The sequence below is a fragment of the Montipora capricornis genome, chromosome 11 (assembly GCF_036669925.1).
Source record: "Montipora capricornis isolate CH-2021 chromosome 11, ASM3666992v2, whole genome shotgun sequence".
Taxonomy (NCBI): Eukaryota; Metazoa; Cnidaria; class Anthozoa; order Scleractinia; family Acroporidae; genus Montipora; species Montipora capricornis.
This window is the reverse complement of record NC_090893.1, coordinates 14732662-14750161: the sequence shown is the minus strand read 5'-3', so window position 1 is coordinate 14750161 and position 17500 is coordinate 14732662. Positions and strand designations below refer to the sequence as shown.

General features: G+C 38.7%; 1 protein-coding gene across 2 annotated transcripts in view; it reads left to right on the top strand.

The window, feature by feature from the left end:
• LOC138024941 (uncharacterized) overlaps positions 1-17500 on the top strand; it is a 40035-nt gene that overhangs the window by 3665 nt on the left and 18870 nt on the right. For both annotated transcript variants that reach the window (XM_068872141.1, XM_068872140.1), the window contains exons 2-7: positions 932-2869; positions 5919-6037; positions 6661-6728; positions 7718-7866; positions 8800-8928; positions 17494-17500. The exon at positions 17494-17500 is cut by the window's right edge and continues 317 nt beyond it. In XM_068872141.1, the coding sequence (XP_068728242.1) occupies positions 932-2869; positions 5919-6037; positions 6661-6728; positions 7718-7866; positions 8800-8928; positions 17494-17500 (2410 nt within the window). The remainder of the gene's footprint in view (positions 1-931; positions 2870-5918; positions 6038-6660; positions 6729-7717; positions 7867-8799; positions 8929-17493) is intronic.

The following is a 17500-nucleotide window of genomic DNA, read 5'->3' as shown; positions in this document are numbered from 1 at the left end:
TTCGTTTTGTGACGTTTACGTTAATGTTAACGTTATCATAAGTCAGGGCTCGAAATTAACAAAAAAATCCAGTCGCATTTTGCGATAAGATACAAAAATTTAGTCGCACTTTCGCTAATTTTAGTCGCTGCATTGTGTTGTCAGCGGTTTAGCAAAAAATATGAGCCCGCAATACTTGTGTGTAAAGAAACCGCTAAAAATGGCGAATGATCGAAGAAATGGAGCTGTGCACGTAACATCACAGCTAAATTACTCTACAATTACGCTATCTTCAGAGAAAATTCACAGCGAGAAACAAAATAATTTTGTCATTTCTATATTTATTTTAGCAAAAGTAGCAGCAAAGTGGCAACTGCTAACCCTTTTGTTTCGAAACTGCGAAGGTGACAACAAGTTGCAAATTTGCGACTTCTCCAGATATTTTAGTCGCAGAGGGAAAAATTTAGTTGCAAATGCGACTGTATTGGTCGCAATTTCGAGCCCTGTAAGTGTTTCACTATCGGTCACCTTCATCATACCAAATATTTCAGTTTCAATGCTGTACTTTAATTTCCTCTTTCTGGTAAAGGTGATTGTGAAATCAGTTAAATGAATACTTTGATTGGTATTTAACGATTATGACTCGGAGATACTCGGAAAAAATCCGAGTTCTCCGAAAATTAATCCATTCTGACTGAAAATAATCAGAATTTCGTTATTTCTTCGGTTTTATTTTGTCAAAATATCCAAGGTAGAAGGCAAACAGAACAAAACAAAGATAGCCATTTTTTTTTGTTCAAAACGCTTTGAACTCCGATGATTCACAGACTTATTAGTACTGACTGGGCTCCTGGTGCTCCATCCGGGAACGATTATGGTCTTTATGGCGGACAGTTGAGGATCATGAAAAATATCACTTCATATTTTTATTTTTTTTATTTATGTTTTTCAGATTTCATCGACCACAGAGGAACAGAATTTATAATCAGTTTTGCCCCTCTGCATCCTTTCTTTGGTGGTTTCCAGGGAACGAATGTTTTGTACATTTCGTCTTTTGAAAACTCAATAGTTCGACTCGAGGTCCCTTTTCTGAACCAAAGTGGCTCCAGTCAACAACAATATGACGTATTCCCCGGGAAAATTCGAGAAATAGTACTTCCTGGTGACCTGCGCATGGGGGACTCGACCGGAAGCGACAACAAAGGTATTCGCCTCACCTCGGACAAACCAATAACTGTGCATGGACTTGTAAAAGCCGAAGGTAGAGGCGAGGCATTTCTTGTGTTGCCTGTGGATGTTCTTCATACGTACTATATCGTGGCTACGTATTTCCCGATAGCAAATGCTATTATACAGGTAACAGCCAAAGAAGATAACACGGTGGTCTCGTTCTCCCTTAAAACTGAGAGCAAAGACGATGGAAGCGTTTGGTATGGAGAAAAAAGCTATGGTGATGGAGATGTAATAAACGTCACCCTAAATGCTCTGGATGTCTTTCAGGTCCTGGGTGCATCAGATCTTACCGGCACTGTAGTGCGTTCATCTAAACCCATAGCTGTATTCTCAGGGGATGATTGTACATGGGTACCAGAAAATACACATCAAAAGTGCAATCAGCTTGTAGAGCAAATACCCCCTATTAAATTTTGGGGGCAGCACTTTGTAACTAGTCCAACACCGAATAGCCCCGATGGCGACATATTCCATATCATTGCCTCACAAAATAACACAGACGTTCGTATCGACAGGAAATTCATTAAGACACTTCAAAAGGGACAAAGTCACGAGGTTGAGGCGCTTTGGAATCAGTCTTTGGATATATCCACCAGTCAACCAAGTCTCGTGGTGCAGTATACCAAATTTAGCGAAGAGAAGAGCGCAACAATGAGTATTGTACCCTCAACAATTTGGTCTTCTAATGACTTAACTGTTTATGTCGAAGGCGATGCATCGGGGGTGGATGGTAATGGAAGCTTTGTGAATGTAGTCACGCAAACATACTCACGAAGCAATCTACGCGTTCGAGGTCCACTTAAAGATGTGCTTATGAAATGGAATACACTTCCAGGCGGCTTTTCACAAGTTTCTCTAAATTTAAGCCGCAGTGGATTGTACCACATCTTTCATAATAATCCCCTAGAGAATTTTACGGCTGTTGTGTACGGGCAGAAGTTGGATTTTCGGTTTTCCTTTCCAGCAGGTTTCAAGTACGACTTGGGCCTAAAACCGGATTGTGTAAGAACAAACATGAGTGGGGGTGACAAAGTAGACAACGACTGTGATGGAAAAACGGACGAGGAACTTGCAAACGGGCGAGATGATGATGGAGACGGCAACGTAGATGAAGACTTGGTCACACCTCCAATAAATGTTACAGAGCTAGGGGATAAAGTTTTGTTCACGTGCAGCGCGTCATCCAATGTGGCTGATCTGCGAAATCCTGGATTCTTTCCAAAGATTGGAGTAAGCGAATCACAAGGTCTTTGCGCAGCACGGGGTAATGTATCAATTTGGCACAATGAGAGTTCGAGAAAGGTTCGAGGTTGTCAGCAAAATTTCACACGAAGTTGGACAGTGCAAGACGGTTGCCTGAATGAAATAAAATACAATCAGCGGATTACTATCATTACTCCGGGCAAACCTGTTCTTACTTTTCCACGTAACATAACTCTGACTTGCAGAGACAAGACATATCTGGACCCAACTTTTACCGGCGAGATTAACCAGGAATTTGATGCTTGCAAGCGACGAGTCAATATAACATTTATCGACAATGAATTCGTAGGGGATTGCTCCAGGGCCGAAGCAAAGTTGGTGCGTGCGTGGACGGTAAAAGACAAGTGTCGTAAAAATATGGCGGTAACTCAAGTGATTACACTCATTCCGAGAGGTAAGTTAACGTAAGAAATTAACAATTCCATTGCAGAAAAGTTCCATCAAGAATTGTGCAGCTTTAGGGGTGGATTTCTACATACCCGGGCACTTTTGTACCGACGCCAGTGTTCGCCATTTTTCTTTCGTGGATCCAAATTTGTTAACCTGGTACCACCGGACAATGACAAACCAGAACGACTCATTCCGGCGCGAGAGGCTGCACAGGGTCGAGAACGTCATTCCGGTAGGAAAGCTCGTCGCGTCACCATGTAAACAACGAACGCCCCTCGTTTTGGATGATATCAATATCCCAGCATGCTAGAGTGGTTTCTTTGCCGCAGGGGAAGGGATGGAGGGGGTGGGGGGGGGGGTGGGGAGGGTGATGGAGGCAATTTCAAATCAGTATTTTTCCTAGTGAGAGTTATATAACTTAAGGACTCGAGTACGCGGGAGCCTCCATACGACCCCTCCCTATCTCCTTATGAAAAAAAGTGTTCGCGCGCGTTTGTGTGTATTATCCTTTGATTAACTTTAGGAAAGTATGAAATGCCAGTATGTTTAGCTTGCAATAAAAGGGCGTTGCCTCACGGAGTTCGCTGTTTGCGCTCCCATTTGTGTCGACTCTCTTTTCCACCTTTGGAATGAATTATAGAGCAACTTGTCTTACTTCCTGCCATAGAAATTCAAGCCAATCAATCTTTAGAGTTGTTATTTATTCGTCGCTTTCATTTCGCGTAATATTATTAGGGTTGAGCAGATTGTGCATAATTTTTAGCATAATTAGAGCAAAACGAGCATAATTTTTTAAAAACAGCACTTCTCAAGCATAATTAGACGAGTTTTGCACGTGCTAAAGCATTTGAACTAAGAGGAATTTATTGCATTCTTGTTTTTAAGTGCTTTTTAGAGAAAGTGACAATTACCCTATTTAGTGGACTTGGGATTTGGAACTACCGGGAACGCTATCATTATTGACAAAATAGCCAAGCATGGTAAACCAGATGCAGTCAAGACAAATCAAAAAAATAGCACATTTTGAGAAACGTGCTAAACAATGTAATAATTCACTTCTGAATCGATATTAAGTGTACCGAATGGGTATGATCGTAATTTCCTTGACATAATTTTGGAATCTGGTAGCCTAATTTTAGATTTTGAGCATAATTTCTTGCATAATTCGATAAAACTGGGAGCAGTGGTAGCAGCATATTATTCCATTTTTACGAGCACAATCTGGTCAACCGTTATTAAGTGGCCGTCTAAAAGGACTCGACTTCATTTTGCGTCGGCGCATAAAGTTTGAAGCTGAGGACTGGGACGAATTGGGAATCGTCGGTGGCATTGAAATGTCAAAACTCCCTGGGAAATTTCTTTGGAATGAGAGGCACTTGCACTGGTTCCAGTTAGGTCGGGCAATCAAATTCTATTTTGTCATTGGTGTGCCTTAATTGGAGAGCGTGATTCGGCGGGTATGATGTTGTGGATATTAGTATTGAGAATTGATTATTCCAATTCATTCCAAACCTAAAATGTATTTACTTGTTGGCATTTTAAAATCATTGGGAGTTGACGCAATGACCCCCTCTACGTAGCTGTCATCTATCCCAGAATTCAAGTTTCCATTCGATTAAGCCCCAAGCAGTTATAGTTACGTCACCGCCGACGTCCTTTTTCTCTTAATAGGGACTTTAAGATCTACGACGCGGTCGGTCGTCATCGAGAACGCGACAAAACAACAATATCATTGGTTAGAAGAGGAAAAATAATCGTGCTGCACGTGTGGCACGAATTTTAGCACATATTCGTGCGGTACTCTTCACAACAACGACGTGAAATCGCCAAGTAATTTACGGTTTTGACGACAACGCGGGCGTACAAATGTGAATCATTCATTCTCTATTTTTACTCTGAAACTGCTCGTACCAATTCATTTTTCGGATACTTCTCCCACGTTGTAATTTCTGAACGAGATCGACTAATCGCGAATAATTATCTCTTATTAAGCGAGCGGGAGGTCTGTATGGGAGAATGTTGACCGAGGTCGTGAGTACAGACCGAACGCAGTGAGGTCTGTACACGCGACGGTGGTCAAAATTGTCCAATAAAGACTGACTAAGCTCGGTTAATAAGATGTTTATTATATGGCAAACAAGAGCAATTTAATTCGTTTAATGTAACTGGTTTGTACTAACTGACATTTTGCTTGAGAACGGCGATGAGTGGCGATGAGCTTAACTTAATTCTGCACTTCCATAAATAAGTATTGTCAGAAGAAAATACTGAATATTTTTGCATTGTAGTTTGCAACTTTTTCACCGCAAAACACATTACCGGTTTAGATGCCGGTCTGAGTGGGAAAATCTAGACCGCGGTCAATATCGATTTCAGCCAAACAAACTCGTGAATTTGGTAGTTCCCAGTCCTTGTGAGACAGAGCCATATAATAATTTACGAAGGTGACCTTTTTCGGCGACGTCGCTGTTGTAGATCTTACAGTCTCTTTTCGCTCCCTCTATTCGTCCACCAATACTTGTAGCTTTCACAAGTGATGGTTTGCCTCTGACGTCACGGCGGCCATGTTGGTTTACAGAACAATGCAGTAAAATGCCTTTTGGGAATTTGACTCTATTCTTATGCAAAACTTGTGGGGCCATTTTCTATTGTTTTGTACACCAACATGGCTGCCTCATCACGTGGATGCAAACCAAGAATAGGCCATTTCCAAGTTCATGTCTGCCTCCTCTTCAAACCGATTCTAAGTGCGACGTCTTCGTTGTGAAAATTAGTTTCCATTCATATGTAAAGTAGAACTAATTACCATCACAAAAACTTCGCAACTGGAGCATACAAATGTGAACTTTTACTCTGAAACCGCTCGTTCCTCATTTATTTTTAGGATACGTCTCCCACACTGTTCAACCTAAACGAGATAGAATAATCGCGAGGGATTTCTATAGTAGAAAGTTATATTTTGAGGTGAAGTTTTTGTCGACGTCGCCGTCGTAGATAAAACGTAACTATTATGAATATCGAATACCTGTTTTTGTCTTTTCTTTTTTTTTCAGGCTCAAGAACCACTAACTTTAAGATGTCCTTTAGCGTAACGAGCGAGGAATTTTCCCCTGAACTTACAGATAGAACATCAGCCATGTTTAAAACTCTGTCTGCAGATTTGGAACAGGAGGTATTGGCACAAATGATCACTAGATAATAGTTATTACAAAGAACTAACAAGGCCGTCTAGGGGGTGAATTTGAAAAAGAGTTACAATGGTTTGATACCATATATGACTTTTTACCGCTATGCAAGGACATTTGTACAGCATCCGATACGATACCTCATACAATACGACGTTTTCAACCAACCTCTAGAGACACCAGTAACAACAGAGAAATGTACGACTTCTGGTGGATAGACAAAAGAAGCTAATGAGAGATCTTTTGTTTTCGTCCATTAACATGGCGGCGATGACGTCATGCGAAAACCTCCTATTCTTGGACCAGACGCTGCCAACTCTCGCGTTTATTGCCGGAATGCATGGTGTCATAGACTTAAACGGGATTGGAACCTATGAAGACTTCGTCGAAGCGGAGTCCATTACCGCGGCTGAAAGTCGGTCAAAATCTCAAGGATAAATGACCAGTCAATTACTCATGCCTGCCCCCCAATCATCACTGCGCCATAATCGATTACTGGCCATAAAGATCTCTATCATTGATAGTATGTCCAGTGCAAGTATAACCAATGCTGCAGTGTTTTTTGCGTGACTAGGTTGGTAATCGTAGTCATTTTCTTTGTTGATTCTAGATGGAGAAGCAATTCCGAACTTCCAAACTAGGGAATTACTTCTTAGCAGCCAAGGTCCTTGATTTCAGGTATGTTGGTTTGATCTTCTTGTAACCTGACAATTCTTTCACGAATCGTCAGCAAAAAAAACAAACAAACAAACAAACAAACAAAAAAAGACCAACATAACAAGTTTGGAATCCGCTATCGTTGTAGGGAAGATATCTGTTTACAAACATTGCTTTTCAAATGTGCCAACCACAGCCACAAAAGACCCTTTGTTTCGACAGCCAGTGAGGGTCTGGTTGGCACATAAATGACAATAGGCGACGTCAACGATATCTTCCCTATTGTGGGCTTCTAAAACCCAGAATTAACGTCATATTACAAAGTATTACAAAGTGTTGGCGATGTTTTTTCCTTGATAATCTCTCTTAATGTACGTTTGTTAATATTTAAGGCTTGTTGTGAAAGTTTTTCTGAAAGATTGCAAATAAAATAATGAGATATGGGTATTTTTTGCGGTCAAAGCGCCTTTGTAGTATCTCGGCGGCATTGCGCCATGAAAAGGCGGTATGCTGTTAAAGCAGTTGTTTTATGAATGGCAGGACAAGTGACCTATTTCGACCCCAAAAGGCTGTAAGAATGTCCCTATTCAGGTCGTTTCTCTCTTTGCCCGTGTTAATTTTCTTTTGGTTGAACTAAATCATTATTATTATTATTATTATTATTATTATTATTATTATTATTATTATTATTATTATTATTATTATAAAGTTTCAACATCATGTTCTGGCTGTTGTCATTGCCATCTTTTCTTCTGTTAGGCGAGTCATACCAAATGACCAAAGGCTAACAGAATTAACTCTTCTTCACATTTCCAACACTTTCCTCAATATCCTTGCAGTTCCCAACAAGGCAGTTTTTTTGCATTACTCCAACATTGAATGGGGTCCCTAGCTTTCCAATCCACCTATCAAATCCTTTGGTGACACTTCCAAGGGCTCCTATCGCTACAATTATTATTATTATTATGTTGTTATATTATTATTGTTATTGTTATGTCTTGTGTCATTAGTAATGGTAGCTTGAATGTGGTGATGTTACTAGAGATGCACTTGCAAGGCAATATCGACCCGAACCAAGTGCACGACGTTGCCAATGATATTCTCGGCGAAGGGGTGTTGGGGAAGTTCCTAGTGGACAACGAGTCAGTTACGCTACAAGGTACATTTAAATGGCAAAATCGTTTGCTAAAAACAATTATAAGAGTTTTCTGTTGAGTTTCAAAAGTAAGTAGGTGATTGTCATTGCTACTCTCAGTAATTGGCTAAAACATGTCACAAAATTTGTTTGTTCAACCATTGAAAAGGAAAACCAATACCGATGAGACCTTGGAGTAAATTTGAAGTGTTTACCTGAATATGGACCTTTTGCGAATGTCTGTGTCATCATCATCATCATCGGCATTATCAGCGTTGTCATAGGCATCATCATCATTATCATCATCGTCATCTTCGTCGCCATCATCATAATGTTCGTCGTTATCGTCATCGTCGTCATCGTTATTGTCGTTATAGTCATCATCATCGTCATCGTCATCGTCATGGTCATCGTCGTCATCAACATCATCATCATTATCATCATCGTTCTCATCATCATCGTCATCATCATCTTTAGTTTCCCCACAGTTAAAGGAGAAATTATAAAATTACTTTCTTGTTATGTAGGGTATATTAAGTGTTCACCCATTCACTCATTCGCTCAATCGCTCACTCACTCATTCATTCAGTCAGTCAGTCAGTCAGTCACTCACTCACTCACTCACTCACTCACTCACTCAATCGCTCACTCACTCATTCCATCGCTGAATCGCTCACTCATTCACTCAATCACTCATCACTCACTCATGCGCTCACTCACTCTATCAACAATTGCGAGGTGCACTCACTTACTCACTCACTCAATCATTCAATATTTGCTAAGTGCACTCCTTAGTGAAATAAGTTTCTAAAGCGGTTTTTTTCTTGACGGCTGTCTCTTTCAATCACGAACACCTCTATGGCGGTATTTTCTTATTTCTACCTCCATTGTCGTATAATCATTTTTTTTTAATATCCCTTATCAATTCAAAACATATCTGTTTTTTGTTTTCAACAGATTTTGATGAATGCCAATCGCCGAATTTTTACGAATGTCACGAAAAAGCTACTTGTGTCAATACTATCGGCTCCTACAACTGTACCTGCCCGAAGGGTTATTTGGGGGATGGATTTCGAATTTGTTACGGTATGCCAGTTGGTTTAAAATACCTGTTCATATCGTGTAGTATAATAGAGTAGAGTGGTAATCAAGCAACCTCTTTCAGTCAATTATGGTAAATCAACATCAAAAAGAGCAAGCGTTTTGTTATGTTAATAAAGTTAACGAAAGATTGAAGTGATTCTCGCACTCATCTGGAGAATAGACCTTTTTGTCTTGTACGTTTTGTTTTCCCATTCTTTTGTTTTTTTCATAAATTATGCGTACAAGTTTTTGGGGTTATAGGCCGTGTTTTCACGACAGCCGTTGTATCGCTTAACATCCCTGAAAGTGGTTTGTTTGCAGACTTCGTTGAGCCACTTAAAAATGATACGTGTTTTCACCGTTAAGATTAAATGAGGAGAGAGCAGCCAATGCAATAATATCAATAATAACAATAATAACAATAGCGCAGCACGCCTGTGGTATTTCCGATTTGAAATTGCCCACTCGCTTAAGTTACCTGGGTTGGTGGCTTAAAATTAATTAGAATTCAATGGCAATTTGCCGAGTCGCTTAGCTTTAAGCGAGTTCGGAAAGGAACTGTTTTCACGGAATTTTCGGTTGTCAGTCGCTAAATGACCTGAAAGACCGCTCGTGAAAACACGGCCATTGGCACCTATAAATTTCCCAGATAAATTCGCGGATCGATCACTTCACTCTTTTGTCTATAACTTGCAGTTCAAATACACATTTATATATAAATGAAAATTTTGCAGTTATATTTATCTACAGATAATTAATAAAAGTTCGCACAAAACTTTATCAGTATACTTTTATTATATACCGAAGGAAAATTTCGTAGTAATTGAAAACTCATTAACTGCGAAAGATTTTCCACAACTATATATGAATGAGAATTTTGCAGTTATATTAATATACTGAAGGAAAATTAATTTCGCAGTAATTGAAATCTCATTAACTGCGAAAGATTTTCCATAACTGCTACTGGAGGCACAAATTTCGCAGTTATCGAAATGTCATTAACGGCGAAAGATTTCCCCCTTAAGCATATATTAAAACCACAGATTTCGTAGTAAATGAAATGTTTTGTAAGGCCTACACTTTACGAGATAACGAAGAGTGGGACGCAACACCCAATACTAACAATGCCGTCGAGTCCCTAAATCGTCAGTCAACTGGTGAAGGATGTAGTAACATTGCGATGCTCATGAAGAATATTTACATGGAAGACAGATTGCATGCCGTCAAAATTGTCGCAAGTGAGCAAAACATTAATGTCAGTTACGAGAATAACAACCAAGTAGCAAAAGAAAAGAAAAGAAAAGAAAAAAGAGAGAGCGATCTCGATTAAGTTTGAGAGGAGCAAACAGTTCGCTAAATGAAAGCGAAGCCCACGTGGAACAAACACCTCCCGATAAGCGAGCGAGGTTAGACAAACGACCATCAAAACGGAAATTACACGCAGGAGAAACGAAGATTGGGACACGGGTTGAAGTAGAGTACGAAGAGAATGTTGACGGAGTTGTTAAGTATCTTGGATGGATAAAGGGTACGATTATGGATTACGATAAAGTGAACGGGTATCTTGTTCAATTTCCGGATGATGTAAATTGGATAAAAAGTCTAAACAGCAAAGACGTGAGAATAATCAAGTAGACATTCGTGCAAAAGAAAATTCAATTGAAACCAATGAATCAGTTATAGAAACTGCCACAGCTGTAGCTTTAATTTTGAGAGGACTGACATCCAGTTAACCTGGATATTGGAGCTAATACATGTTATGAAACAGAGGAGAGGAGTTCCCAGAAACGAATGTTGTTTTTCGTTTGTAAGATTCATTTTATCATCTCTGACGAAAGAAAAAAGAAGAGTACGCCTTGCAATTAAGTGCCATAAAAGCATATACGATTATACATCATAGCCCAGTATCTTTTTTATGATTACGTTTTATGGTTCGGGTTGTCTAAAAAAGTCATTAGCAGCTGTTTTATAAGTTTTTGTAGTCGATTTAGATTGCTAGCCAGTGTATAGGCGATTACTGTTACTTGTTGGCGATATGGGGTATTGTGATACTTCGCCGTTAATGAAACGCCTGCACTGACTGCGAGATATTCCCTCTATTCCATCATTGTGATTGACTACTTCGCCGTTAATGACATTTGAATAACTGCGAATTGTTCTCTCTACCCTATTATTTTGAATTTCTTCTTCGCCGTTAATAAAATTGCAGTAACTGCGAAATATTCCCTTTATTGGCCGTTTTTATACTAGAGACGCATAATTCGTCTGGGACGAACTTGGGCAAACATTTTTTATGCGTCTGTTAAATTCGTCTAGTATAAAGACGGCCACAAGACGCATTATGCGTCTAGACGAAGAATCTATTTTAGTGCGTCTTCGAAGACGCACTAAACTGGAAAGTTCGTCCAGACGCATTATGCGTCTAGTGCCCGTCTTTATACTAGACGAATTTAACAGACGCAGAAAAAATGTTTGCCAAAGTTCGTCCAAGACGAATTATGCGTCTCATATAGTTCGTCCCGTCTTTACACTAGACGGATAACATGAGAGACGCATAATTCGTCTGGACGGATTATGCGTCTCTAGTATAAAAACGGCCATTCTATCATCGTTATTGGTTACTTCGTCGTTAATGAAATTTAAATAACTGCGAGGTATTTCCTTCATTCTATTATGGTTATTGGCTACTTCGCGGTTAATGAAATTTAAATAGCGGCGAAATATTCTCTCTATTCTATTATTTCGATTGGCGAATTCGCCGTTAATGAAATTTCATTAACTGCGAGATATCTTCGCTGATCTATTATTGCCATTGACTACTTCGCCGTTAATGACATTTGAATAACTGCGAATTGTTCTTTTTATTTTATTATGTTGATGGTCTTCTTCGCCGTTAATAAGATTGCAATAACTGCGAAATATTCCCTTTATTCTATGATTGTTATTGGCTACTTCGCCGTCAATGAAATTTCACTAACTGCGAGGTATTTCCTTCATTCTATCATGGTTATTGGCTACTTCCCGGTTAATGAAATTTAAATAACTGCGAAATATTCTCTCCATTCAATTGTTACGATTGGCTACTTCGCCGTTAATGAAATTTCATTAACTGCGAAATATCTCCGCGAATATATTAGTGTGATTGACTACTTTGCCGTTAATGACATTTGAATAACTGCGAAATGTTCTCTCTACTCTATTATTTTGATTGTCTTCTTCGCCGTTAATAAAATTGCAATAACTGCGAAATATTCCCTTTATTTCATTATTGTTATTGGCTACTTCGCCGTTAATGAAATTTCAATAACTGCGAAGTATTTCCTTCATTCTATTTTGGTTATTGGCTACTTCGCGGTTAATGAAATTTAAATAACTGCGAAATATTCTCTCTATTCTATTATTTCGATTGGCTACTTCGCCGTTAATGGAATTTCATTAACTGCGAAATATCTTCGCTAACCTATCATTGTCGTTGACTACTTCGCCGTTAATGACATTTGAATAACTGCGAATTATTCTCCCTACTCTAATATGTTGATTGTCTACTTCGCAGTTAATAAAATTGCAATAACTGCGAAATATTCCCTTTATTCTATTATCGTTATTGGCTGCTTCCCGGTAAATGAAGTTTAAATAACTGCGAAATACTCTCTCTATTCTGTTATTGTGATTGGCTACTTCTCGGTGAACGAAATTTCGATAACTGCGAAATATCCCCTCTATTCTATTGATGCGATTGGCTACTTCGCCGTTAAGGAAATTTCATTAACTGCGAAATATCTTCGCTAGAATATTATTGTGATTGACTACTTCGCCGTTAATGGAATTTCATTAACTGCGAAATATCTTCGCTAACCTATTATTGTCGTTGACTTCTTCGCCGTTAATGACATTTGAATAACTGCGAATTATTCTCTCTACTCTTATATGTTGACGGTCTACTTCGCAGTTAATAAAATTGCAATAACTGCGAAATATTCCCTTTATTACTGGGTTGCCAACCCAGTCGGAATCTGTCTTTAATTTCGTCGTTTTTTACTGGGTTGCCAACCCAGTCGGAATCTGTCTTTAATTTCGTCGTTTTTTTTATTTTTCGTTTTTTTTTTTTTTTTTTATTTTTTTCCGTGTCGGTAAAAGTCCTGCCTGTCACTCCCCTGCTAAGTGGTGTCTTTGTGCATAGAGCCTTCTACGCGTATTTTCTTAGGATCGAGAGGGTAGTGGGAAATGCGTAGATTTCTCTGGTGGACACAGTAGAACGATTAACTTAACCGGCAATGGCGTCGAAAGTCATGTAACGCGAATGGCGTTTTAGGGGATCTTTGAACAAAATGTACCCTAATGAAGCTCAATAATGGCAAGCGAATTGGATACTGGACAGGACAGGCGGTCGAATGTTAGAAGCGACGAGTAATGGACTTCGACAACAATCTGTCGCCCGTCGAGCCGTAATCAAAGTGAGCAGTCTTCCTAACATTTTGCCAAGCGTGGTGTTTTGTACAACACTCAAACCAAATGAACAGTTCTCTGGTAACTCAGTGTGGGTTCAACAAAGACAGATAAGGAATCCATATAGTGGATCTGTTATCTCAGTTGTCTCGCTATTTGTCAGATTTGTATTTACCTGTTCTCAACTCTGCACAGTCTTCCAGTATAACAATTGGAAATTTCACTAATAAGTCATTGACGTGAATGGCGTTTTAGTGGATCTTTAAACAAAATATACCCTCATGGAGCTCAAGAATGGATCGTCAATTGTATGAGCAAGACAGCGCTGAAAAATAAATATCTGGATTGTAAGAGACGAGTAATGGTCTTCGACAACAATTTCATTTTTCGCCTTTGGATATCAAGTGAGCTTTGTTTCTAATATTTTACTAACTTGGTATTATATAAAACACGGAAATCAAATAGCAATTTTTTTATGGATTTAACCATAGTTACTAACTATGATTTAACAAATTAACATTGAAGGAATCGAACGCCAACAAGAATGCATCACAGTGTTTACTCAAGTCGCATCTTAGTTGTCTGACAATTTACATTTACCGGTATTTTGTACTCAACTCAGCAAAGGTGTAAAATATTTGGAAATGTGACAGTGAAAAATTACTTGAATGAAAGCTTGTTGTCTCTTTTGTGCTTTATTATTTACGGTCAAGGTTCTTTCGAAAAGGGTTGAATGTGAACTGTCAGAAATTTATTTAATTGCATATGCTTTGTGATTGTTTGTTTCGCTTGCACGCACGCAACTGAAATAGGAAGGGTTTCTTGCCTCTTATAGCAAATATGTTGCTTGTTTCAATAAATGTTTCGCTGGAAAATATTTCTGTGAAATTTCTAGCTTTTGTAAATTTATCATGTTGTGTAATTTTCGAGCTTAGCAAATTTGCATACATGTGTTGAAATGTGATACGGGGAGAATTTTTGTGGTAACGCATTAGTCACGAAAATAAACAGGTCTGTTGGAAGCGTGCTTGAGTTTCAACCAAATGACCCCCAAAATCGGCAAAAGATTGTGACGCTGATGAATAATAAAGTAGCTGCTATTACCAAAACGATAGAATTACCTGGTGATAAATAACCTTGTCTTGGAGAGTAAATTTTTGATTTTCCAGAAACAATGGTCAACCTCAACTTGCGCGATTGTGATCTTTGTGTTGAATTCGCACATTTCTTGTCAAAATTTATGACAATCGAAATAAAAAGAAAACTAACAAAAACAAAAACCCGGTAGCTTGGCATCATTTGACACAGATGCTTCACTGTTTCGCGAGTAAACATGCCGCGGTAAAATAACGCGGTAACTTGATCACTGCGCTCGCTGAATTCGATGTGCGATTTACTCGGTGCAGCCAAACTTGTACAATTACAACAAAACAACTAAAATCTCCCAAACTGTTTTTCGCTGATGGTAACTTTTTATATTCGTGGTTCAAAATAAATGTTGTTTTCATGTCGTAGATTTTATTACCGATGGCAAAATATTTTATGCTCGATCGACCGTCCTGAAACTTCCTTCTGCTCTTCTTAAAAACTGTGTATCCATATTTATTTACTTTTACATCAATATTTGTTTTGGATAAAGCAAGCTAACAAAATCTGTATCTTGCTTGGTTCGCATTTGATAGCATTAAAATAGAATTTTCGGTCCTATGCTTCTGTTACTGAGTGGTATATTTCTTAGGTCGCCCATCCAGATACTAACCCCGCCGAATAGGAATAACTTCAGCTTTCAATTGTTGTTTACAAAGCTTTCAGATGCTGTCAGATGCTGTCAGTGCACGCTTACACTTGTGGTGGAAAGAAGTTGCATGATCAACATGTCAGCCCAGAAGCCAATGTTTCTCGATTCCCTTTTATTTTCTTCAGTCTCTCTGGGTTCAGTACTTTGCTAGTAACCACATGTCTTCTCAAGGGGCTATTTATCTAAGACTTATACCATGGCGCTACAATGATAGACAATACCAAAACAATATCGTGTACTGTTAGACCTACATATTACGCAAAGACAACGGTCAACATGTCATCCCAGAAGACAATGTTTTTCACTTCCCATTTATTTTCTTCAATCTTTCTGGGCTCAGTACTTTGCTAGTAACCACATGTCTTCTCAGGCTATTTACCCAAGACTTCTACCATTTCACTACAATGATACACAATACCAAAACAATATCGTGCACTGTTAGAGCTACATATTACGCAAGGACAACTTGAAGCTCCTGGAAGACAACACACAGTTCAGTTGACATTATGGAATAAATCGCTGTGTTACTTCACTACCACACGTAAGCAATGCGTGTCAATTTTTTTTAAAGAGGACAGGAATTTCTTCTTTCTGACAAATGATTAATTAATGGCCGGTCGCCAGGTTTTTAACCTCACAAAAGGATCTGTTTCGTCGTACGAACGTGTGAAGACCTGTGAGCCAAAGGGCCTCTGCTGGTATGACTTCTGGTATGACTTCTGGTACGACTTCTGGGTCACCCCCCCCCCCCTCCAACTTGAAAAAAATTGCGTGGAACGCTGCACGTACCACAGGCAACCCAGTGTACCCTCACGGAGGGTCTAGTTCTATTATCGTTATTGGCTGCTTCCCGGTAAATGAAATTTAAATAACTGCGAAATATTCTCTCAATTCTGTTATTGTAATTGGCTACTTCGCCGTTAACGAAATTTCGATAACTGCGAAATATCCCCTCTATTCTATTGATGCGATTGGCTAATTCGCCGTTAAGGAAATTTCATTAACTGCGAAATATCTTCGCTAGAATATCATTGTGGTTGACTACTTCGCCGTTAATGGAATTTCATTAACTGCGAAATATCTTCGCTAACCTATTATTGTCGTTGACTTCTTCGCCGTTAATGACATTTGAACAACTGCGAATTATTCTCTCTACTCTTATATGTTGATTGTCTACTTCGCAGTTAATAAAATTGCAATAACTGCGAAATATTCCCTTTATTCTATTATCGTTATTGGCTGTTTCCCGGTTAATGAAATTTAAATAACTGCGAAATGTTCTCTCAATTCTGTTATTGTGATTGGCTACTTCGCCGTTAACGAAATTTCGATAACTGCGAAATATCCCCTCTATTCTATTGATGCGATTGGCTACTTCGCCGTTAAGGAAATTTCCTTAACTGCGAAATATCTTCGCTAGAATATTATTGTGATTGACTACTTCGCTGTTAATGACATTTGAATAACAGCGAATTATTCATTCTGTATTATACATTGAGTGCCTTTGTTGCGAAATTTTTTTGTTATCTATAGAGTATAATAATTGCAAAATTTTCATTTGTAAAAGTACCGCACATTTCTGTAATTCAGTTTGTCGTCCAAGGTGGCCCACTTGTCGCCTTTTTCCTTTCTTGATTTTCTTAATGAAAAGAGAATGAAAACTGTTTGAGTACGTTATTTTTAAACAGTTAGTACCAATTAAATGTAGCTCTATCGTCCCGGTTACAAAGTAAAATACAAAAAATCTGTCACGGCGTTAATGCATGGGAGTCTGTGACGTCATCTCAGGGAAGACCAATGTCTTTCATTAACTCAGCCTTTGGACAAAGGTTTAGCAGTTTAGTTAAATTTACGCACCTTGTGCGGCCAGTTAGAAGTGAAATTTTGCGTGTAATATGTGTTTTAATTTTTGTTTTTTTGTTTGTTTGTTTTTTTTTTGCGGAATTTAAAAGAAATGAAGCAAGGGGCAGCTAAACACGAACTCAAAACGTTTTATTTGACGATGTTTCCTTCTGGGGGCTTCCATTTCAAATTTCGCAGAACATCAAAAATTATAGAGAGTATTCAAAGAGATTCTAAATTGAGATAGAGAAAATATGTCTTCTGTAAAGTAAAAAATATAATTATGAAAAATATTTTGAATGCATTTTCAAGACACATATGATGTCACGGCCGCCATGTTGCTGCTCCCAAAACAAAGAAACGGCTTGTTCCTTTGTTTGTTAATGGGCCTTTTTGTTTTTTAATATAGTGCAAATGAAATGCAAGCTGGTTTTCTGCAATCATCCAGCATACCGTCATTGACTTTTCACTATTGATTTCAGCTCTACC